The sequence below is a fragment of the Myxocyprinus asiaticus genome, chromosome 9 (genome assembly GCF_019703515.2).
Source record: "Myxocyprinus asiaticus isolate MX2 ecotype Aquarium Trade chromosome 9, UBuf_Myxa_2, whole genome shotgun sequence".
In the NCBI taxonomy this organism is placed as follows: domain Eukaryota; kingdom Metazoa; phylum Chordata; class Actinopteri; order Cypriniformes; family Catostomidae; genus Myxocyprinus; species Myxocyprinus asiaticus.
In genome coordinates, this window is record NC_059352.1 from 7,080,605 (window position 1) to 7,106,259 (window position 25,655).

Sequence of the window (25,655 nt, forward strand, 5' to 3'; positions counted from 1 at the left end):
GTAATCACTGACATGCCAGCAATGGCGAGAGAGGAGTAGACTATTTTATTTATATGAAATTCCGCACCTGCATTCCAATCTACATCTTGATGTAATCCTTCCTCATGATCACGCAGCATGTTTTCATCAGCTGAATGGAAGGTTAAACAAAAAGTTCAAATGTGACGAGACTGCAGTATACCCAACAGACTCGTGTAGCACGTGCAAGCCATTCGCGCATAACAAGCCGGCAGCGCTTCACTTTCGGTTAATCGCGCGAGTAAATGCGCCACTTTGCTTCGGTCCGTGGATGACAGCCTACATTCAGTCTTTCAATTGTTTCTTTTAGCTTTCAGAACAACACATCATGTAATAAGGAAAACACCACTATTAATCCTTGAGGTTTCCAAACCAGCACATAGGTACACCCTCCTTAAACCATAGTCATACTCAATTACATTAAACGATTAAAAGAGAAAACATAAACCCACATCGTGGGGTTAAAAAATATTTTCGAGTCTATTCAAAATATAAATTAAACCTGGAAATAAAGTTTTAGGATTTTGCAGGTGCGATTCACCAAAAAGGGCTAAATAGTTGATCGGCTTGTGATGCGTGAATGGCTTGCATGCGCAGCGTGAGTCTCATCACACTTTAATAGTGTTTAGCCTCCCATTTAGCTGATGAAAACACACTGCGTGATCACGAGGAAGGATTACATCAAGATGTAGACTGGAATGCAGGTGCGAAAAACTTCTTATAAATAAAATAGCCTGCACCTCTCTCGCTGTTGCTTGCGTAATAGTGATTACATGATTACAATGACATAATATAAGAAATATTTAAGATTCCACACAATTTTGTGATCAGTAATCAAATACGCAAACTGTGTTAACTCATTTTGTACAAAAGGACGTTTTTTTCATTAAAGCACTTAAGATGCTCTGTGAAAATTTGCATAAATTTGCATGTCTGCATGACACAGCCATTGACCAGGAAAATAAAAAATGTCACCCATGTCAAAAAGGTTGCCGACCCCTGATGTAGAGCATTATAAAGAAAGCCAGTGGGGAGTCTTTGCTGTCATGAATAGGAGAAGGAAGGAAGGAAGGAATTTAAAGACAGGAAAGGACAGTAAAGGAAGGAAGGAAGTTAAAGACGAGAAAAAAACAGTTAAGAAAGAAAGAAGTAAAGAAGGAAGGAAATAAAAGAAAGGAATGGAAAGAATGAAGTAAAGAAGTAAGAAAAGAAAGAACGAAAGAAATATAATTTATCTTTCTGTACGAATGCTGCTGAAGAAAGCAAGCAGGTGAAGCAGCAGAGATTTCCCTGCTTTAAGATGCTTTTTTGATGAGAGGCTGACTGCAGAAAAGTTATTATAATAGTTCCCAACTGTCAACAGCATTTTCATCATATATGAAACCTCCTCTTACCAGCCAGTGGTATTAATATCACAAGTCAATATCAGTTTGATCAGAACTTGGTCACTTTCTTTGTGGCTTACTTTGAAGGCCAGATACGTTTCAGGATAAGTTGGAATAAACCTGTGATATCAACTTGAATAATTAGCCTCTCTTCGAGCAGGTTTGATAGTGTGCGTGTGTGTGGGCAGGTTTAGGTGGTTTACAAGGACATTTTTTTTAGGTTACAAACTGGTAATTACAAGGCTATTATAATAAATGTCATTTCTTGTGTACCCATAATTCAAATCGCTTAAAAAACATACTAAACAATGTTTTTTTGAAAATGTAAAATTGCAGAAAGTTTTTTGTGAGGGTTAGGTTTAGGGGTAGGGTTAGGGGTAGGGGATAGTATCTATAGTTCGTACAGTATAAAAATCATTATGTCTATGGAGAGTCCTCATAAGGATGGCTACACCAACATGTGTGTGTGTGTGTGTGTGTGCGTGTGCGTGTGCGTGTCTGCTTTTCCGTCATGACCAAATAACTTTCCTCCAGCACATGAACACGCATACATAGCCCCAAGCAGGCCTCACCTGACCAACACCTCCACACCAGTCTGACAGGTAAACACCCCCGTGTATGTATGCACATACATGCATATATGTGACAGGCAGACACAGCCATCACTTTATAAAACACATGTTATTCAGACACGCTTCACTTTTCTCCAATCCCTCTCTTTCCTCCCTTTCTCTCAGTCCTGGTCTATCACTCCCAAAATGCCCGAATCTGATATGATGAGAACTGACAGTGGTTTTCACATTGATCCCAACACACATGTGGACATGTCCTAGACTAATATTGTTTTTATTTAAAGCAGATTCATCAGTCCAGATGACTGTTATGTCCCCAAAGTTTTGTCCCACTCTCTCCTTTTAAAAGAATATTCCGGGTTCAATACAAGTTAGTTCAATCGACAGCATTTTTGGCATAGTATTGATAACCACAAAAATTTATGTCGACATGTCCCTTGTTTTCTTTAGAAAAAGAAAAAATCTGGGTCACATTGAGGCACTTACAATGGAAGTGAATGGGGCAATCCGTAAACATTAAAATACTCACTATTTCAAAAGTATAGCCACAAGAAACAATATACGTGTTAACGTGATTTTAATGTGATTAAATCGCTAACTAACATTTTCTGTGTAAAGATATATCCAACTTTACAACTTTGTTGAAATTACTTATAAGCTTCACATTTCATTCACAAGAAAAGGAGGGACGAGTCGAAATAATTTTTTTTGTGGTAATCAACATTATGCTACAAATGCTGTCAACTGTGCTAAATTTGTACTGAACCCAAACTATTCCTTTAAACTCTCCTGCTTTATCATCCAATTCACAACACTGCTTTTTAATAAAGCTGTCGACTTTTTTGTGGTACCTGAATGCCAGTTTGATTCTTAGAGATGTGTCAGAACTCATTTGGCTGCGAGAGTCACACTCAAGGCCTTCCATACAGAATGTGTGCGAGTGAGTTAAGACACCCAGCTTCCAGATCATTAGGTGGGCTGTAGCTTGAATCTCAAGTGGAGCATATTAACTGTGACAGCCAGAGGGGTGTAGCTGGTTTTGCTCCATTACACAGAGTGTATAAAGAACAAATACAAAAATTATTTGTTGTGGGGTCTATATTTGCAGGTCATAACATCATGGGATGTTGTTTACAGAATGACAGATCACTCATTCTATGGAGGTCTATGAGATTTTTTCACTTGTTATATGGCCCTGCAGATGACAATCATAAGTATGATTCATTTAGAAAGCAATAACACAAACCCCTTCAACAAGCTGCATGATTTGAGACATAATTCATGTCCAGAGCACAAACAATGTGAGAAAAGTTATGCACCAAAGTTTCATATTTAGGATTAGGGAATTGTTCAAATCCCTAACCCTAAGTATGAGCAAAAGTAACAGTAATGCTTGCCAATGACTGCCAACTTTAATATAGGGAATAAAAGACAGCCATGTGTCCACATTGTTTTCATGTAATTACTTTCTTCTATTTCTGAGTACATACTGGAAAAGTAATGTGAGTGTGTTTCTGTACATGGGCAACGACATCCTACAGCCTGCTGGTATGTTTTAAAGAAGATACACTTCTCTGTGACTGCATTAGCATACCAATAGAGCCCCTGTGCTACGGAGCGGAGGTAAAAAAAAAACAATTTGAATTGGAAGGAAAGGGAAGATCAGGACTGTCGGTGGGAAGCAGCTTCATTGGATCAGGGATGTGTGTATGTGTATATATTTAATAGATGGCTACGGACTACCTGTGTTGAACTGGAATGAATGCACTGACAACGCACTGACTGTGCACAACAGCCTCACCTGAACAAGTAAAAATGTTGAGCGCACACACATACACACAGTCAAATGATTAGCTCATCCTTGGAAGGAAAAACGTAGGCACTGTGGCTTATATTACGGAATTAAAAGAACATATGAAAGTCATAGATCACCCAGAAATTTAAATTCTGTCAGCATTTACTGTACCCATGTCATTCCAAACCAAAAATGTCAACCTATTTCACAGAATCAAAGAATTACTATACATTTTTGCAAAATGATTTTTACATGCCTCTTTGTATGTATTGCGGCAGTTTCCTAGGAATTACAACAACGACTTTTAAATTTTCAGATTGCAGATTTTCAGTTAATCAGCACATATTTTTCGCCCTGTTGCTCACACAATGTTATCTTATGACATATAGAACTTTTACTATGGTGCTTGACTTTTAAGGCAATACATTTTAATGTTTGCATTACATAACCAACTACATTTACAAGCTGAACAAGCCGATCGCTACATGACTTAAAGTGATTATTAAACCACAAAAGACTGCTAATTAATTAAATAAATATGTAGTCTGTATGTGCCTCGTGCTACAAAGTGAACTAATGCTCTGCCTGCTACAAACAGAGCATGTGATGCTCAGGATGTTGTTTTCCGTGTATGAGCCAAGGAGCTCTAAACGGTACGAGCACTTTGAGTCTTAATCAGTACAACACCCGCTCCACACATTCATAAGCGCTCACATTTGACGCATGCAGCACATGCAAACTATACAGTATATTTATCTCATTTAATTGCAGATAATGTTTACGTAATGACATTCACACATCAGATGGTATCGGTTTTTAGTATCTGAGCATTTTTACGAGCACAAGTAAAAGTACATGAGCGTGGTATCGGACCCGATTCCGATACCAGTATTGTATCGGGACTAGACTTGCCATGGTATCTTAATTTTCACACCGAAGCGGTGTTCACATTCAAGCTGACAAACACTGGTATTACCACTGGTTGGACGCTAGGTGGTACTACTGGGTAATTTTCATTAAGCAATAGTCTACACAATACGCAAAGCAGCTTGATTTCCAACTTTGAACTTTATTTTTTACTTATTTTAACTAAAATTTCAAATGAAACTGGAAAAACTGAAGTGCAATTAAAATGTGTGTTGTTCAACTTCTTGAAAGATGGCTTTTCAACAGTTGTGAAGGGCAACATCTCTTTGGCAATGAACCAATTTAATATGTGCATTCTATCCATCATGGGCTACCGGTCGGGTATTTCGTTGTCCGGGCAAATACATCACTTATTGTGGGTTGTTGCAGGTTTAATGTTGGTGTTTTATTGTGCTGAGTGACTCCAGCCAGGTCTCCTAAGCAGCCAAATTGGACCGGTTGTTAGGGAGGGTAGAGTCACATGGGGTAACATCCTCGTGGTCGCAATTAGTGGTTCTCGCTCTCAATGGGGCGCATGGTAAGTTGTGTGTGGATCGCGGAGAATCGCATGAGCCTCCACATGCGGAGTCTCCGCGGTGTCATGCACGACGAGCCACGTGATAAGATGCGCGGATTGACGGTCTCAGAAGCAGAGGCAACTGAGACTTGTCCTCTGCCACCCGGATTGAGGTGAGTAACCTCGCCACCACGATATCCAACTACATCGTTAACCTCCAGCTGAGGGATTGGTGAGTATTCTTGCTTTAGTGATTTTGCATTGAAAATTAAATTAATTTATTTAAAAAATGAAAAACTTAAACCAAAGACATTTCTAAATTCAAATTTCCCTTCAAACATAACAAAAAAGCAATTAAAATAATGAAGTGGTCAAAAAAAAAAAAAAACTTATATAACCACCTTTCCATTTACCATCAGGCAAGTATCCGTCTATGACAACGGTGGAAAATTACTAATAGAAATTAAGATCTAAAAACAATTATACATGTAAACATAACAATTATAATGATGATAATAATCACTGAAATATAAATCATGGTTTGAGATGAATGTGTTTTGTATAATTTTATAATTTAATCACAGATGTATAGGCTATATATAAAGTGACCCTGAAGAGTTGCGCTCACAACAAACTGCTCTGTGGAAATAAAGTGAATTTAACTCAAAGCCCCTCCTGAGCTGAGATGGTCTGAGGTCATTTACAGCATTCTTATAGACGATACTATTCTTGCAAAAGAAATTCAGAAGACTGAAACAAAGAAAGAGTGAGAACCTTTTACATACATGTGCTCCACAAGACTGCACGCCTCCGAACAAATAGCGCGTCAGACATGTGCATAGACGGCTTTTCTGTCATCTGTTCCTAAAAATATAATAAAGCGTGTTTCTTCAAGCGTGTGTCTGTGAGTCTAACAGCATTTCTCGTGTCATTCCGAATCCGAGACGTCTTACAGTTACCCACCATGCACGTTATATTCACTACCTGCAATTAAACGTCTTCTGTCAGTTTGCGTACTTTGCTGCCTGTGTAATTTGATAAGTTGGTAAAGAACATCTGGCTTTCAATGTGTTATTTATGTTCATTTATCATGGGTCACAAACTCTTCATTAGGCAACTATTCTTTATTGAAGGCTATTCTATTCTTTAGGCTATTGTATTGATATTGGAAGTTCCATTCATAATGTTTCCACCGGTATAAATAAATAATAAATAATTTCACACTGGTGTTGTCCCCTGATCAGAGTAAAACCGGTAACACCGTACACCGTGGCAACCCTATTAAATACCGCATCTGTTTTGGGTAAAATGTATCTCACTTTTAGCACCACACTGTGGACATTTCACCTCGGAACTGCCGTAATATGTGTAAAGAGCCACGTAATTTCTATAAGATTGTGATCATGCCCATCCACTTTCATTGTATGGAAAATTAACTTCTTGGACAGCCTTCAAAATACAGTATAAGAAAGAAAATCTTTTGGGTTTAAAACGACATGACGGAGAGTAAATGATGATAGAATTTTTCATTTTTGGATGAACTATCCCTTTAAGATTAAGACTGATGAGTGTGATACTAAGATGAAACAAAAGATAGTTTTAAAGGGATAGTTGACCCAAAAGTGAAAATTCTCTCATCATTTACTCAACCTTATGCCTTCCCAGATGAGTAAGACTTTCTTTCTTCTGTTGAACAAAAATGAAGATTTTTAGAAGAATATTTCAGCTCTATATGTCCACACAATGCAAGTGAATGGGTACCAACATTTTGAAGCTCCAAAAAGCACATAAAGGTAGCAAAAAACTAGTCCATAAAACCCCAAAATCTTCAGAAGCGATATGATTGGTGTGGGTGAGAAACAGATCAATAAAGTATTGATAATAGATCAATAAAGTCCTTTATTATTATAAAATCTCCTCCCTGCCCAGAAGGTGGTGATATGCACAAAGAAAGTGAACTGCCAAAAACAAAAGAAGAATGTGAAGTGGAGATTGATGGTAAAAAAGGACTTAAATATTGATCTGTTTCTCACCCACACTTATTAAGAATGAGCCCAGACAACATCAGAGGAAGGGAGGCGGAGGAGTTGACGGGGCAAAGAGAGCGAGGGAGTGATGGAGGAGAGAGAGAAGACGAAAAAATCCCCTCTCCCCAGCTGTGTCATCAATGAAAATTGCAGCTCCTTCATCATATAATCTCTCTCTCTCACAGACAGACACACACACACACAGTGACTTCCTTAACCTAGATCACAGTCTTCTCTACTTCCTGGGGCCATCTCATCTGTTGCCTTCATCTCATTATCTGTCACTTTATCAGATCAAGTATGTCTGTCTATGTACGCGCTGCTCCACACGTCGCCCTACTGCGTTCATAATTATGCCCAAAAATTGTTCCCACCTACTGTATGGCCCTTCTCTTCTCTGCTGCTCCCTGCCATTGTTCATTACACCTAACGCCCTCACCTCCTAATAAATCATATCAAACCATCTCTCTGTCTGTCTCTACTTCAACAATACCTCAGTATCTTCTAATTTCCCCTCAGGAAACTCAACAATAACAGACGCGTGTTCAGTCCCACTGCTATTTTCTGTTATTTTTTGGGTTTTTAGAATGAAAAGAGTCTGACTGATCTAATACATAACAAATGATCATAACACAAGCTCTGCAGAATTCCAAATACTTTGAAGTAAACTTTTAAAGCTTTCTCATCATCAGGCCAAATGGTTCCAAACACGTTTCAGTAGCATTTCCACTTAAGCACGGTTAGGCACGGTACGATTACAAACTGTTCCGGGCCCAGATTTCTCAGCAGAGTTAACTACTGTACTCAGGACAGAATACCATGCTGGTGGAACATCAATAGACTTGCTCTGTCAGTCTATTCTTATCATGTTTTCACAAAAGCAACAGGCCCAGATTGTACAGAACGTCACGATTCAGCAACGGTAACCGTTCGGCCCGATGGTGGAAAAGTGGTTAATATTTCCAGAATTTGCTTATAAAACGAAATAAATCAATAAAATGACAGAATAAGAAACATAGAGATGAACTGGAGATGTCCATAAATTAAAATGGAAGCAAAGTCTATTTATTAATTCCTTTAAAGGCATCATGTCATTTATTTTTCTAATTAATTAATTTTTTTCCAACTACACTGTAACTGGGCTGGCCAAGTTTCTAAACATCCAACAGGCGCAATTGCCGTTTAAATGTGGATAGTCAGGTAATAGTGCATTCATCTGACTTTCATTAGTAAGTTGTGGAAATGTGGAATAAGCCGAGCTTTGTTTCAATAAATGGTCTTTTTAGATTGGGTAGGGAGTTTTAAATTCTTAAATTTAAATTATGTTATAAAGAAAATTTGATTTATCTACCTTATCTTTTTTCACCTGAAAAAGTGGCAAAATGAGGCCTTCTAAAAGCTCTATTTCATTCTTCTCCACAACTCTACATCCCTCATTTCTACAAATAAGGGCTATATCAAAGCTTCAAACCATCACTAACATATGGCTCCGGCTTTTACAGCAGGAAAAGCCCACGCTTTGAGAAACTGTAGGTGTAAAAGCCAACGGAACAAACAGAGAGAGTGAAAGTAGCTTATTTATTGTAATAATAGAGTCCTCTCTGAGGATAGCAAAAGGGCAACAACAATACACAAGCATTTTACTGCCAAACCATCCAGGTCTTTTTTCAAATTTATCAAAGCTCTTATGCTCTTGAAAGTGTTATAAAACAACTCAAAAATCAGCAATGGCAAAGCAACAGGAATGGCACATTAATTGTTCTAAATTGAACTAAACAATTCTAAAACACCGTTTATTGTGACGTGAGTATATCACTCAGTATATCCCCTCTCCTTTCTATAAAATATACCAGAACAACCAATCACCACTTACCGGCACATTTGGTCCGAGTGATGAGAGGTGGCCCTGGTGGTCCTGTGCCACCCTCTCCAGGTCGGGTCAACAGAACCTTAATCTCATACTCCACATCTGGGTCTAAATGCCAGAGCTTGTACGTTGGTGCGTCCACAACATGTGTCTCAGCCCAGTTTCCTGTGGTGGTGCGGTACTCCACCTCTTTGAGGATGATGGGGCCGTCACCAATGATGGAGTTGGCGTTCGGCTTAATCCACAGGTAGGTCGCACCAACTGCAAGAAGCTCAGGGGGAGCGATGGGTGTGGGGGGCGCTGAGGAAAAAGATAGAAAGAGAATGTTTGCATTAGGGTAGGGTAATTATTATCTACACGTTAGGGCTAGACTGATAAAACTGTCATTGGTTACATTCACACACTCAGTGTTTGGGATTGGCAACTGTATTTACAGTCGGTGTGACTTTTAAATAGTGCTGAACATACCACAGGAGATTTGAATGATCATGTAACTGAAGTCAACACCCTTCTCTAACCTGCAATTAATGTCTTCAAACAGATTAACAGATAACGGTAGAAAATAGACTTTTATTGCCAGTGGTCGATTTGTAAAACATTTTTGTCAAATATTTGTTTTCTTTTCTTTTTCTTTTTTTTAATAAATAAAAAATACTAATACTTATCTAATACTAATTAGATAAGGGTCTAATACTTTTGGGTCATTGACAAAAAGTTTAAAAAATGTAGTTGAAAACAATAGTGTCATGTTCTCAGAAATGTAATCTTGGGGGCCTGAGTCGCAAGTTCAAATCCAGGGCATGCTGAGTGACTCCAGTCAGGCTTCCTAAGCAACCAATTGGCCCAGTTGCTAGGGTGGGTAGAGTCATGTTGGGTTAACTTCCTCGTGGTCACTATAATGTGGTTCTTGCTCTCGGTGGGGCATGTGGTGAGTTGTGCGTGGATGCCGCGGAGAATAGCATGAAGTCTCCACACGCGCTAGGTCTCCGTGGTAACGCGGAAAATGTAACATTCAAAAAGTAGCAATAATACTTATAATAATAAATATTAACTTATAATAATAACAATTATATAATATTAAATGTTTGTTTTAATAATATTATTATTATTATCTGTAAGCAATATCACAAATGCAAGTGTTTTATCAGCATGTTGTGATTCAGCCATAGCAGCCTTGTGCCACAGGTAATCAGATTTTTTTTTTCCATTAATGTTTGCATTAATAATGTGAAGCTCTGTTGTGCAGCATTTGATTTTACCAAAAATAAAATTGCAATTTTTTTGTAAAAACAAAAATAATATATATATATATATATATATTTATTTTTATTTTATTTTTTTATTTGATTACAGCTGTATGTATCAATTTTATTAATCACCATTAGATCTTATTTAATTAAAACATTTAACATGGAATCCAGAAAAATACAAATGGAAAATGCATAATTTTTATCTGTGAGACTTTATGCAGTTCATTTAATCAAGTCATTTTATGTGTAAATTCATCAAAAATCTGAGTCTTTTTATTTGTTGATCATAGTATCGATTTAGTATCAATACCGAGGTACCAGGGCTGTTATCGTTCCAAAGCCAACATTTTGGTATCGAAGCAACTCTATGTGGCAGTAAGTGTGGGCATAGCCATTGAGCCCTAGCAGAATAGAATAGAATAGAATAGAATAGAATAGAATAGAATTTTTGGAATATAATAGAATGGCATGGTTGGAATGGAATGGAACAGAACAGAACAGAATGGAATGGGGTTGTTGGAATGGGATGTTGGAATAGAATAGAACACAATGGTTGCAACAGAACAGAACAGAATAGAAAAGAAAATAAAGAACAGGATAGCATGGTTGAAATGGAATAGAACAGAATAGAATAGAATGGAATTCTTGGAATGTGATGTTGGAATAGAATAGAATTGAATGGTTGGAAGAGAATAGAACATAACAGAATGGAATAGAGCAGCACAGAATAGAATGTAATGGTTGGAATGGAGTAAGATGGAACAGAATAGAATAGAATAGAATAGCTGGAAAGGAATGGAACATAATAGAACCAAATTTTCAGGATCCTGTCACTTTGTCAGTCATGTTTTTAGTGGTGACAAGTCAAGTCATTTTTATTTGTATAGCGCTTTTCACAACACACATCGTTTCAAAGCAACTTTTACAGAAAATCATGCATTAACAAAAACAAAAAACAAAAATTTTTACTGTATTATCTATAAAGTCTTAGAGTGATCATTGTGTAGTTTGATTAAATGTGATTGTAAATTGTGTATAAAAATTAAATCATTAAATAATAATTGTATTTAGAACCCATGTGAGCAAGCTGAAGGCGACTGTGGCAAGGAACACAAAACTCCATAAGATGTTGGTCAATGGAGAAAAATAACCTTGGGAGAAACCAGGCTCACTGTGGGGGCCAGTTCCCCTTTGGTTAAACAACATGAATATAACGCCAATATTAGTTATTTGTGTGCAGTGCAAGTCATGGTTTAAAATTTGTAAACTAAGTAAGTGTTAAGGTCTAGAGTTTAAGAAAAGAAAGTCCATCCTGGATTAACTGCAGAAGTTCACATAGATGCACTGTCCTTTGTTAGTTGGCTTATGAAGGCTTATGACAGGATCCTGACTCTCATGTTCTGTGTTTGTTTTCATGTTCGGAGCATGGTGCCTGGGTCCTGACTCAGTCCACTTTGGTTTCTGTTCTGGGTCGGGATCCGGACACTCATGCTCCATGTCTCGTCTTTTGTGAGTGCATGGCTTCGGTCCTCTTGCCATGCGCTCTTATGTCAGTCTTGTATGTTGTGTGAGTGCACATGGCTGTGTTTGGTCCTTCATCACCATGTGCACTCCTGTCTGTTTTAGTCTCGTGTGTTAGCACATGGCTTTGTGTTTTTCTGCCATATGCTTCCCTGACCCTGCCTCCTCGTTACTCTCATCACTCTCACTCGTTTAGTCCTTATGTTAACTGTCTTCACCTGTTCCTCATGTACCCTACCTGTATATATTGTGCTCCTTCTCTTCTTGTGTTTGTCAGATCGTTTTGTTTCTCATGTTGTTCAGTTGGTGTTTGTTTGCGCTGTCTCCAAGTCTGGTTTGTAATCTTGTCTTTCAGTTTATTGTTCTTCAAGAGTTTATTATTGTTCTCTCCTTATCAGTTTTGAACCCCTGTGAGAGTTTGTTTTCCACTGTTTGTATTTTATTTAATAAAATCTTTTTTTTTCTCTCTCTCTCTCTCATTCCTCCAATTGGGTCCTCATTCATGACACATTTCATGACAAGAATAATATGGAATGGATAGAATGGAAGACAATAGTTTGAATGTGGTGTTAGAATAGAATAGAAAAATTGAATGGAATGGAACCGAATAAAACGGAATTGAACAGAATGGAATGTTTGGAATGGGATGGCATAGAACGGAACGGAATAGAATACAATAGTTGGAATGAATGGAACGTAATAGAACGGAATGGTTACAATAAAATATAACAGGAAAAAAATGTAATGAAATTGAACCAAATAAAATGGAATTGAACAGAATAGAACGGAATGGTTGGAATAGAATAGAATACAACACCACCATAGAACAGCAGTGTTTAATTACATGGACGGCCTCATGGGCACAATGGTGACAGCCCAAGTTTGATAGGGGATCAACCTTGCAACATTTTAGTCTAGTCTAGAACATCGGTCCTGTGATGAAAACACATGAAAGTGCAGAATATGAGGTTAGAGTTTGTGCTTTTTATTGGCACCCACTGGGTGATTGTTTAGAACAACATCAAATATATTAACCCAATTAATTTTCATATCCCAATATGACAAATCAAGAGGAACAACAGAAAAAAATGGAACAATGGGTGCACAAATCCACAAGCCATCTTGAGCAATAATTTTTTGGTACATTAAAAAAAGTAATTTAAAGAGCAATTATGGAATGTAGCAAGTTATCTCACTCCGCAGTTACTTTCAATTGTACCATAATTTTCTTTTGTAGTGCAAAATGGTGAGAAGAAAATTAAGGCTTCGTGAGGCTGGAATAATAGTGAAGCGTGCGGCCAAAGCTTTGGGCCTCATTAAGGGATATCAGACAGACTTGCTTGGCCGGCACAATTGTACGAATAAATTAAATAAAACGTTTCCTGGAATCCAGTTGAGAAGGTAGGCTATAGTTTTTCCCTAAACACTTAACTAAGCTGTCTCTCTCTCCCACTCTCTCTCCAGTTCTTACTCCCTTTTTTTTTTTTTTTTTTTTTTTTTTTCCAAGCTACCCACTCCCATTAAATCCACTGGAGACAGCTTATGACTTGCACTGCATTAATTTCCTGTCTTTGGAAGTCTCTTCTTACTCTTTCCTGTAACTTCCTTACTTCTATTGTGCAACTCAAAAGTGGAAAAGGTAAACACTTTCTTTTTTTCTTTTTTCTCTTTCTTTTTAATTCCTGCCTTCCATCTTCTAATCATCCTCCCATCACTCTGTCTCTCTCTCTCTCTCAGTCGAAGAGAGGGCAGACAGACACTAATCCAGGGTTAGAGGTGAGCAGCGGTGCATGAAGGGTTCATCCAAGCATGGAAGAGCCACCCAGGCCCACTCTAATGAAAGGCTGCTGTCTCTACTGTGCCATGTAATCAACCAAGATTACCAAAGCCCATTTACCCACAGCTGATAACCACTGACTCCCTCAGCTGTCCAGAAAGGATACTTTCCGGCTCGAATAGGAAAGTTTGTGTGACCTGTCAAACTCAAAAGCTTAAGAGTGTTTAATGCTCAGAATGAAAATTAAGGTGGGAAAAAAGATAATAACAGGAAGCAATAAGGAATAATACATAGTAAATAGAGATTACCATAAAAGAAACCCAGGAACTAAGGGAGGAGAGATATAAAACTAGTTTAGTTGCTAGGGTGTTGGGAGTCTCTCTCAAATTCTGGTCCCTAGATATGGCTGAGGTCCCTCTTTCAATGTACTGTAAGTCTATGGGGATTTTCGCCCATTGTATTGGTAAAACCATAACTCTGATCACTTAAAACGCACCTCTCCTCAACAAGCCACATGACTTGAGGTATTATTCATGTTTGTAGCACAGACGGTGCAGGATAAATTATGTCAAAGTCCCTTTCAAGGCAAGTCAGTCTACTCAACAGCCATCTTTGGGAATGCTCCAGGGTAACTATTTCCTGAATAAAAGCTGGCATAAATCATAGCTCCGATCTACTTGAATGTGTAAAGTCTGAAATATCCAAAACAGTTGGTCAAGATTATGATCCATTTTTTTTTTTCTTCTAATCAGCAGTAAAATCTGACAACAATGATATCGAAAACTGCTTTTTTAATTCAAATAACGCTAAAAAACTATTTTTTTAAAGAAATATCTGTATCTAAAAAATGATTGCCTTTTTTACCTGTAAGGCAGGACTTCCTTTTCTACACCTGCCATATTGGCCGTTCCAATTACTCCCATTAATTTTATTACAAGTGGTCCACCTCGGGCTAAACAGTCTCTGGTTGCGGTCTGAAGTTTAACACATAGGGTTAGGGGTTTGTTGAAATGTATGAGCAATAGTAATATTGATGTTTGCCTTAACAAGCACCACTATTAATGAAGTGCCTTGTGTGATATGAGATATTGCTGTTTTTTTTTTGTTTTTGTTTTTTGTTTTTTGCCTTTAGACAGTGTCTTATAAATGAATGGACACTAGTGTGTTGTTCATCAAGGTAGCTGTGATGTCTAAATTGCAAGTCTGAAAAACTGCCTATGTACAAACCATTAATATATTTCTATCGTTCAATGCACTTGTAGTCTGGGTTTGTCAGTACTCTTGATGTTAGTACAATGTCCTGGCATGAGCATTTATGTTCCTGCAGTCCCCCAAATAGTGGGGTGTTTTCGAATTGAGAGTTTATGATTGCAGTCTGCGGAACTGAAATGTGGATTGGCTGCTGTTGATGACTGGCTGAGTCTTGATGTTTGGATGAGTGTTATTGTACCCTTGATGATTGACAAGCTATTTTGGTATTCCACAATTGAACGCCCTAATGATGTGTATACTGTATAGGATGGTGTTGATTAGCACAGTGGTTTGTGGCTACAATGCTAGAGAGATCCACAGATGTTTAGTATGGGGATGTTAAAACCTCTAATGTCTATTAAATAATTTGTAGTCCCATTCAGGTAACATATTGCTTAGGATGATGTAACTATATTAACAAACAAATGAGAAAAAAAGAGGACTAGAGGTCGAGACAAAGATTTAGAGAGTATTTTTACCACCTAGTGCTTTAAAACACAACAGTCTTAAACCAGGAATGTCAAAAGTTCTAGTATTTCGGAACCAAGTTAATCCAACAATAAAACATTGAACGATACCAATCTTTTTGCAATACCTTACTGACTCAATTCAGTATCCGAGTGCTGTCACCACGATCAAGCCAGCTGAAATGAAAATATTGGTGTGTGTGCCTATTGCGAAAATCAAGGTAATCTCGGCATGTAACTAATAGAGTTTGAATAGCGATGGTCACGGACAAATTACATTGTAAATCTTTTCAGTGCTTATAACAATGATAGCCTAATAAATTATGTGTGAATTTTCAATGTTTTCAGTTTGATGTTTTCAGTACTGTAATAATTAAAGCTACACTATATAAGACTGTTTTGTTAGAAATGATCAAAATTGTATTAATGAGCAAGTCAACAATCCGTCTTCCAAGCCATGTTTTTGCCTTACCCCGATTTACTATGGTAAGCCTATAATAATATTTTAGAGCTATCGGGACGGATCTGGCGGGAAATTGCATACTTCTGTCATTTGTCCGTTCGTGTTTACCTCATGTCCGTAAATAAAAGAAAAAGAAGATCTAGCTATTACAGTGCGTGTATATGTGCGGTGATAGGTGTGGTAGTATTTTGAAGCTGAAAGCTTGTAGCAACAACAACTGAGTGACATTGACCATGGTTCATTCAAAAAGGCAATCCTCAGGGAAATCACCCATTTTCAAAATAGAGAAACCTCAAACTGAGAAGAGTCTGCAAGCAAAAAGGGAAAGCAACAGAGCCCGTAATAAAACACTAAAAAACATTGTATTGGCTTTTCAGAGATGGTGACAACTCCGAGATCTTAAAGAATTTAAAACCGACCCAGAGATTGAGTTTTTCTTGCTGGACAGGTAAGATATTTTATTGGACCGATAGTGAGCCAGGGAGCTCTCTTAGCGTGGTAGTTTGTTAGATAGCGTTAGCCACTCTAATGGGCCATTTTATTATGGATTGTGTAAAAAATAAAATAAAAATTTTATTTTTGAGGAAGGAAGGACAATGGAATAAATGGAACTTTTAAGCTGGTAACAATGCCAATCTCTAAACTAGTTCTCTCTGACATTCTCTCTGATAAGATGATCAGCTGTAACCATGGTTACACCGGTACACTTTAAACCATCAGATTCATCCGCACAAAAGAGCAGAGTCGAAGCCCAACTCACGTAATTACCAAAACAATGTTCCTCCAGTTTTATGCTTCAACTGCTAGAGGGCCAAAAGTTACATAGTGTAGTTTTAAAGTAGCTTTCTTTTACATTTGATAGTGATTGTGTTATTTTCTTTCTAAATGTTCATTTGAATAACTGTAAAACTTCATTTTAGTTTATTTTTATCATTGTTCTATTATTTTATTTGTTGTACTCTTATACTGACAATTTTCTTCAATAATTACTTGCACAATTATGCTGGAAATCTTGATTGATTTGATTGATATTGTAATTGCAATTGCTAATTTTGATGAACAGAAATTACATTAAAACAGTTTTTTGTGTGGGGCAACTGCATGACGTATTTTTATGTAGGCAGTAGGCTACACATCCAAAACAAGCTGAGAACTCTCTTCCAGTATTGCTTTATTGCATGAAAAGCAAAGAGTTGAATAAATTATACAAAGAAAGTGAGCAATGCAACATTCCTAGAATACCAAGTTGCTGATAATGATATGCCTATAGACTAATTTAAATGCCTCTGGATTAACCATTGCATTCATGCACACAATGGGCAAAAAATAAATAAATATAAACAGCAAATTTTGACGTAAATTATATGTGCAGCCCTACATGCATTCATTTTTATTAAATTATTGATATTTACTGTATATTGATATTTAACTCTTTAAACAAATGTGTTTTTTACAGTATAGTCTTTGCTGTGGTATCAAAATTGGTTTCAAGAATTTCATGGGAATTGATATCGAGGGTGGAAATGTTGGTATTGTGACAACTCTTCCATACAGTAACTAATAACTGAAAGTGCAACAAGAAAGTGAGGAAGATCTTGTTAGGGAATGAGGAAGATTGCAGAACAGAAACAAATCTAAGGATGGCACAAAGGCTTTTGTGGCTCGTCTCAGCCACTTCTCAAGTTCTCAGATTCTGTTGTCAGTATATACTCTCAAATAGTATGATACACGCAAGATGAAATGAAAATAAATAAGGCAATATGCTGTGCTCAGATACACTAGACACACTCACATAAACACACAGTGACACAGTAGGAATAGAGATAACAAAAGGAGCATTACCCGTTCACCAGGGGCTCTTTTCACTCCGGGAAAAACCCATTCCCTACAGACATGAGAGGTTTCTTACACACACTATTTACTATTTCAGGTGCAGAAAACCATATGTGTGTGAGAGTAGAATCCTAAACACTCTTTCTCAAACTTTCTTATCAAGTTCCCCTGATACATAATGTTCATTCCCATTTCCACTGATACTTTGCCATACGTTGAGGAATATTAGCAGCGCTGTGGCTATTGGAAACCACTCAAAGCCTCTGTGCAGGTGTGTGCGCATGTGGCTGAGCAGCTCTACAATTTTAGCCTTTATCACCTGGTGTCCGCAGGGAGGTTTTAAAACCAGCTGGATTTGTGAGGAATCTCCAGAAATCCCACCTCGCTATCTGATCAAAGCCTACCAGGTCTGTCTGATAACGGAGTAGGAGAGAGAGATGAGCTCCACCGTCAAATGGGAATTTGTAGCTGTGAAACAACAATAATTGCAATCTGGTTTTTCACCTGTCAGAACAACCAATTCGACAGAGACCGATAGAGAGAGAGAGAGAGAGAGAGAGAGAGAGAGAGAGAGAGAGTATGCAGTATGAAAAAGTTTGATTCCAGCCATAATATTCTATAATATATGTCTTTCTCAGCCACTGTAATTCAGCAGATGCATAAACTTAAATACTCGGCTCACATATAATATGGTGATATTAAACCAACATCGTTTTGCAATTATTTTAATATGCTTTTTATTTGGCCATTAAGTTTCCTAAAGCAGACTAGTTTCACACTTAACAGTTTCAATTTTAAAGGGTTCATGACATGAGGAATCAAATTTTGTGGCAACTTGTGACATCACAAGGACCAAATACATCTGAATATGACTGCCTCAAGACATCAACGACAATTTTTCATCATTGCACCCTTGGCCCCACCCACTGGTGCTCAGACAGTCACACAGGTGAAGAGGAGAGAGATGGGCCTATCATGGGAAATTCATCCAAAGTGGACTTACACAGGACACTTTCATGTGCCTGTCTGGATTTAAATGTTTTTCTACATAAACATGCACGGCTTTGACTGTTATCATACATCTCACACCACTTTTAAAAGACATCCCCCATCCTTCTGATGCGTTTCTTTGCAAAGGAACTATTACTGAAAGATGGGACAGTTAAAATTTGACCATTGGATGATAAACCGTAAGTGTTTAAAATGTTTTTTTAAATGTCATGACTGTTTGACAGTTTATGCTGTGCTTGAGTGAACAGTTTGATATATTCTGATGAAATATGTTTGGTGTAATGTAGTTTTATAATGTTGTGTTGAGTTTGTTCATTTTGTTCAGATTGAGATTCAATATGGGCTGCATGATGTTAGCCAATCAAAACAGTGGGCATTTACATTGAAGTCTTAAAGGGCCAGGTAGCTTATAACCAAGCGTTTCAGACAGAGGGCCAGAGACAGGGTGGAAAATTATCATATATGACAAAATTATGACTGTTTGGGTGCAAAACACTTTACTAACATTATAAGTGGCCTCAGGGAAGATAATACAATTATATATATATATATATATATACAGTGGTGTGAAAAAGTGTTTGCCCCCTTCCTGATTTCTTATTTTTTTGCATGTTTGTCACACTTAAATGTTTCAGATCATCAAACAAGTTTAAATATTAGTCAAAGATAACACAAGTAAAAACAAAATGCAGTTTATTATTAAGGGAAAACAAAATCTAAACCTACATGGCCCTGTGTGAAAAAGTGTTTGCCCCACCTGTTAAAACATAACTTAACTGTGGTTTATCACACCTGAGTTCAATTTCTCTAGCCACACCCAGGCCTGATTACTGCCACACCTGTTCTCAATCAAGAAATCACTTAAACAGGACCTGCCTGACAAAGTGAAGTAGACCAAAAGATCTTCAAAAGCTAGACATCATGCCGAGATCCAAAGAAATTCAGGAACAAATGAGAAACAAAGTAATTGAGATCTATCAGTTTGGAAAAGGTTATAAGGCCATTTCTAAAGCTTTGGGACTCCAGAGAACCACAGTGAGAGCCATTATCCACAAATGGCAAAAACATGGAACAGTGGTGAACCTTCCCAGGAGTGGCCGGCCGACCAAAATTACCCCAAGAGCGCAGCGACGACTCATCCAAGAGGTCACAAATGACCCCACAACAACATCCAAAGAACTGCAGGCCTCACTTGCCTCAGTTAAGGTCAGTGTTCATGACTCCACCATAAGAAAGAGACTGGGCAAAAATGGCCTGCATGGCAGAGTTCCAAGACGAAAACCACTGCTGAGCAAAAAGAGCATTAAGGCTCGTCTCATTTTAGCCAGAAAACATCTTGATGATCCCCAAGACTTTTGGGAAAATACTCTGTGGACTGATGAGACAAAAGTTGAACTTTTTGGAAGGTGTGTGTCCCATTACATCTGGTGTAAAAGTAACACCGCATTTCAGAAAAAGAACATCATACCAACAGTAAAATATGGTGGTGGTAGTGTGATGGTCTGGGGCTGTTTTGCTGCTTCAGGACCTGGAAGACTTGCTGTGATAAATGGAACCATGAATTCTGCTGTCTACCAAAAAATCCTGAAGGAGAATATCCGGCCATCTGTTTGTGACCTCAAGCTGAAGCGAACTTGGGTTCTGCAGCAGGACAATGATCCAAAACACACCAGCAAGTCCACCTCTGAATGGCTGAAGAAAAACAAAATGAAGACTTTGGAGTGGCCTAGTCAAAGTCCTGACCTGAATCCTATTGAGATGCTGTGGCATGACCTTAAAAAGGCAGTTCATGCTCGAAAACCCTTCAATGTGGCTGAATTACAACAATTCTGCAAAGATGAGTGGGCCAAAATTCCTCCACAGCGCTGTAAAAGACTCATTGCAAGTTATCGCAAATGCTTGATTGCAGTTGTTGCTGCTAAGGGTGGCCCAACCAGTTATTAGGTTTAGGGGGCAATCACTTTTTCACACAGGGCCATGTAGGTTTGGATTTTGTTTTCCCTTAATAATAACAACCTTCATTTAAAAACTGCATTTTGTGTTTACTTGTGTTATCTTTGACTAATATTTAAACTTGTTTGATGATCTGAAACATTTAAGTGTGACAAACATGCAAAAAAATAAGAAATCAGGAAGGGGGCAAACACTTTTTCACACCACTGTATATATATATAAAGAGTATGTCATGACCCCTTTAAATCTACTTTGAACCTATAATGACTGTTTGATCAATATGACTGTTCCTAAACTGTGAAATACAGTTTTAAGCCAACTTGGAAACTAATGATCATAACTTAAATTAGTTAAACTACAGTCAAGCTACTCTTTTTTTAAAAAAAAATAAAAAAAGCTAACTACATAAAAACTATTTAATGAGGAAAATATTTTTATATATATAGCAGTTGTATGATATTATTTAATTCTGAAATCAGTTCTGGCTGCAGAATTTAACTGTATCACCTGATAGTTATATATTTATTTAGGCTGACATTTCCATATGAAAACTGACCATAGTTTTAATACAGTATACATAGTTTAACCACGTTTTTGTACTAAAACCATAGTAACCACAAAATGGTTATTACAGTCATGGTTACTATATTACTAAATATTACTAAATTAAAGCAATGTTTTGCACACCAAAAAACATGGTTACTACTGTCAGAATTACTAAATTATTACTCTAGTAAAACCATGGTTACTTTTCTTAAGGGTTAACAAATAGGCTGCGTGGGGTTCAAGTGAATCAGTGAATAATTTCTGTGAACTAGTTCATTTACTTGAACCGTTCCAAATAACTGACTCACTAAAATTAATCCGAGTTCCCAATGCTAAATATAAGGGAATTTATTATTTTGATCTGCTCATTTACTGTACATGAACTGTCCGAACTAATCAATTAATTTAAATGAACTGGTTTTCCTAGTGCTATGTGAATGTGGTGTTACGTGAGCATGTTTGATTACTCCCTAGCCGCCATTACTATGTTCCCAATGCAATGTGATGAATGTAGAGTTTTGTGATGCTACAGCACTACTTGTCAGAAAATGTCCCTTGTTACTGAAAAGCTACACTACTGTGGAAATAGCTGAGCTGCTTTCACGTTACTTCACGTTAAAATTTTAAGTTAGTACCGAAGCTTCTTTTAGTTACTGTAACTACTCCCCAACAATGTTCATCATTGAAAAGTAATGAGAACTAAAATATTGCACAACCAGTAATGACATCAATTTAATAAAAAAAAAACACTATTGAGCTCAATTCTCATCATTCCATTTAAGACTTGCATCACATTATGATAAAAACCACACCAGAGCTCTAGAACAACTGTAAAACTCTCTATAGGTCTTGTAAGCTCCCTGCACACCTGTACATTAGAACACATGAGTTACCCACAGAGATCCTACATACCTGCAGCCCCACGGGAAATTGATTTGAGTGACTTGAGTTGTTTCATCTTATTCGCTTTATTGTGTGGATCAAACCAAGGAGGAATGGCACAAGGAAGCCACATGAGAGATGCTGAGACTGACACTGAGAGAGAGAGAGAGAGAGAGAGAGAGAGAGATACTGACTATGCCCTTTACCTGACCCTTGTCCCATGATGCAGTATATGTAGGTTTGATTCTCTTTGTCAGGGACAAGGAACTACAATTCTCCTTTTTTCTTCCCTCTATCTAAATAGTAATTCTCCTTCTTTTTTATCATAGTGCATACGTGTTCGGAAGTTTTCCGTTGAATGCCCACAAATAATGTTTTAATCAAAACACCATACTGAGCATTCCAGGAAAGCGGGGAACAAGAGAAATACAGAGAGCAAAGTGTAAACATACAAATAAGAACAGCATAAGGGAAGTGAAGGCACTTCAAACCATCTTACTGAAGGAGTACATTCAGGTCTTGACAAACAAAAGAAAAACTCAGGGATGGACAGACAGAAAGATTGAGAGAGAGCTTGCTAGAATGAATTCACAAACCTGCCAATGTTCAAAGGCAGCATGCTGAGAACACCTGTGCATAAATTGCAAAATCCTGCTCCAAAAACATCTCAGAACTCAGTGAGACATGAAATACACAAACACAAGTGTTCGGTTCCAAAATCCAATGAGCTGCTTTAGGTCTATTGCATACATAGGGGCCATTCACACAACACATTGTCACTATTTTTAATAGTTGGTCTATGTACACATACAGCGGATGGACGTCTTAAGGTTGAAACATACGCAAGCACATGAGTGCAGATGCTTCTTGCTATGCAAACTCGATGTCAGACCGCAATTAATAACACTACGCAAGTACGCTTTGCATTCTCTACATTACAGCAAGGGCCGCTATAGCGGACATTAGTGTGAACTCTTTGCGTCAATGGTGAGTTGTCTCTTTCAAGTCAACTACAGTACTATTATGCGGAGCAACAGTTTGAAGACAATATTGAGGTTTGTTACCGCCACAGTAATGAAAGAATCCACTGTTCATGTTACTGCATGTTAAACCGGAGCACACGTTGACAATGCGTTGGCCAAGTGCTCGCATCTATGTACACATCCTTCCATGAAGTATGTTTTTGGCCTTAGGGTGTTGTGTCACATCCAATTTCTCATCACATCTTTAAGACGATTTGTCAAGTTAAAAGTAGTTTACCTTTGAAAAAATGGCTGCAAACACATAGTTTTTTTTTTTTTCATTCTGTTGCGCTCCATCCAGTTGCGCTCTGTTTTTAAATACAAGAATGTTTCATGTGTGAATTGCATAAGTAACCAATTTGGAAAACTTAACATATGCAGCAACTCTGCACTCCACACAAACAGTGTTCATCATGTGATGTGCACAAAATACTCGATTCACAAATTATTCCAACAGAGTTTGATGTTAGCATGCTGCTAAGCTAATGATGTGATACTCTAATAAGCATGTAAATGCACAGAACACAACAAATGGTAAGATAGTCAATTTTTAATTAGAGTGGACTATTTTAATAAATCTGGTTCATAGAATTAAATATTAGTACGTTCATAATCAACATTTTTCAACAATATACACTGATGAGCCAAAACATTATGACCACCTGCCTTATATGCTGTTGGTCCTCCACATACCACTAAAACAGCGTTGACCCACCAAGGCATGGACTCTACAAGACCCCTGAATGTGTCCTGTGGTATCTGGCACCAAGATATTAGCAGCAGATCCTTCAAGTTATCCTTGTATAGTTGCGAGGTGGAGCCGCTGTGGAACGGACTTGTTAGTCCAGCACATCCCACATACAGTATGCTCCATGGGATTGAGATCTGGGGAATTTGGAGGTCAGGGCAACACCTTGAACTCTTCATCATGTTCCTCAAACCATTCCTGAACAATGTGTGCATTGTGGCAGGGCGCATTATCCAGCTGAAAGAGGCCACTACCATCATGGAATACCATTTCCATGAAGGGGTGTACCCGGTCTGCAACAATGTTTATGTAGGTGGCATGTTTCAAATTGATGCCCACATGAATGGTCGGACCCAGTGTTTCCCAGTAGAACATTGCCCAGAGCATCACACTCCCTCCACCGACTTGTCATCTTCCCACAGTGCATCCTGGTGCCATCACTTCCCCAGGTAAACGGCGCACACGTACACAGCCGTCCACCTGAAGTAACAGAAAATGGGACACATTGGACCAGACGACCTTCTTCCGCTGCTCCAAGGTCCAGTTCTGATGATAGCGTGCCCATTGTAGGTGCTTTCCACAGTGGACAGGGGTCATCATGGGCACTCTGACCGGTCTGCGGCTACACAGCACCGTTCGCAGCAGGGTGCGATGAACTGTGTGTTGTGATACATTCCACCTGTAACCATCATAAAAAATGTTCTGCGACTTGTGCCACAGTAGAACTTCTAACTTCTAGCCTTCGTTGCCCTCGCGCATCGATGAGACTTGGGTGCCCAACACCCAGTCGCCGGTTTGCGGTTTGTCCCTCCTCGGACCACTGTCGGTAGGTACTCACCACTGCTGACTGGGAGCACCCCACATGCCTTGCCATTTCAGAGATTCTCTGACCCAGTCGTCTGATCATAACAATTTGGCCCCTGTTAAAGGCGCTCAGGTCTATACTCCTGCCCATTTCTTCTGCATTCAACACGTTGACTACCAGAACTTATTGTTCACTTACCATCTAATCTAATCTACCCAGACCTTGACATGTGGCTTTGTTAGGAGATGATCAACTTTATTCGCTTCACCTGTGAGTGGTCATAATATTTTGGCTCATCAGTGTATATATAACAATAAACAACCGTACTGTATAATCAACTCCACCCGTCATCTTGGATGACTTTTTTTCACTTAGCTTGATGCAATGCATTCTAAGATTACCTTCTCTCTGTGAAGGATATATGTTTTTTTGGACATGTGGACAGTCTGCATCTATGCGTGTCATCTGCACATGCGCCTGCCATTGATTGTACTTAAGAGTATTAAAAAGTTGTCGTAGTACGCTTGTGGCGAACTCGTCCATTCTGGATCACGGTCAAAAGACTATACTTTAAAAGGCTGAACTCTGACGATGCGTGAGACGGAACGGCAATATCTTAGCCTAAAAAAAACACTGCCTAGGTTAGTAGCTCACTAGGTCTTTGAAAAGAGTTACTGTATTCCAATGAGACAGTCAAATGGAGACCTAGTGAAACGGCTATGCATTTCAATGCATATATGAGAGGCATATTTTGATGCACTGGATATTTGGAGAGCAGTGCATCAAGAGAGTATGGGAGTAAGTAAATAAATAAATATTCACACAGACAAATAAAGTGGCTGCGAGTGTTTGTAGTGCTAACTCCTCAGCTCCTGCTTATCTGGGCTGTAGTATTACTGCACTCTAATCCATCTCTGTAGTGAAGCCTGCTCGCAGGCAGTCTATGGACACACACACACAGACTTAAAAAATCCTTCCCTAATACTCCACTCTGTCTGTCTGTAGATAACACGGTCCTCCCTATATCACCATCGCACAC

At 38.2% G+C, this 25,655-nt stretch overlaps 1 protein-coding gene across 3 annotated transcripts in view; it reads right to left on the minus strand.

Annotated features, from left to right (window-relative positions):
* LOC127445935 (receptor-type tyrosine-protein phosphatase T-like) overlaps nt 1–25,655 on the minus strand; it is a 365,971-nt gene that overhangs the window by 187,926 nt on the left and 152,390 nt on the right. For all 3 annotated transcript variants that reach the window (XM_051706455.1, XM_051706454.1, XM_051706453.1), the window contains exon 8: nt 9,094–9,387. In XM_051706455.1, the coding sequence (XP_051562415.1) occupies nt 9,094–9,387 (294 nt within the window). The remainder of the gene's footprint in view (nt 1–9,093; nt 9,388–25,655) is intronic.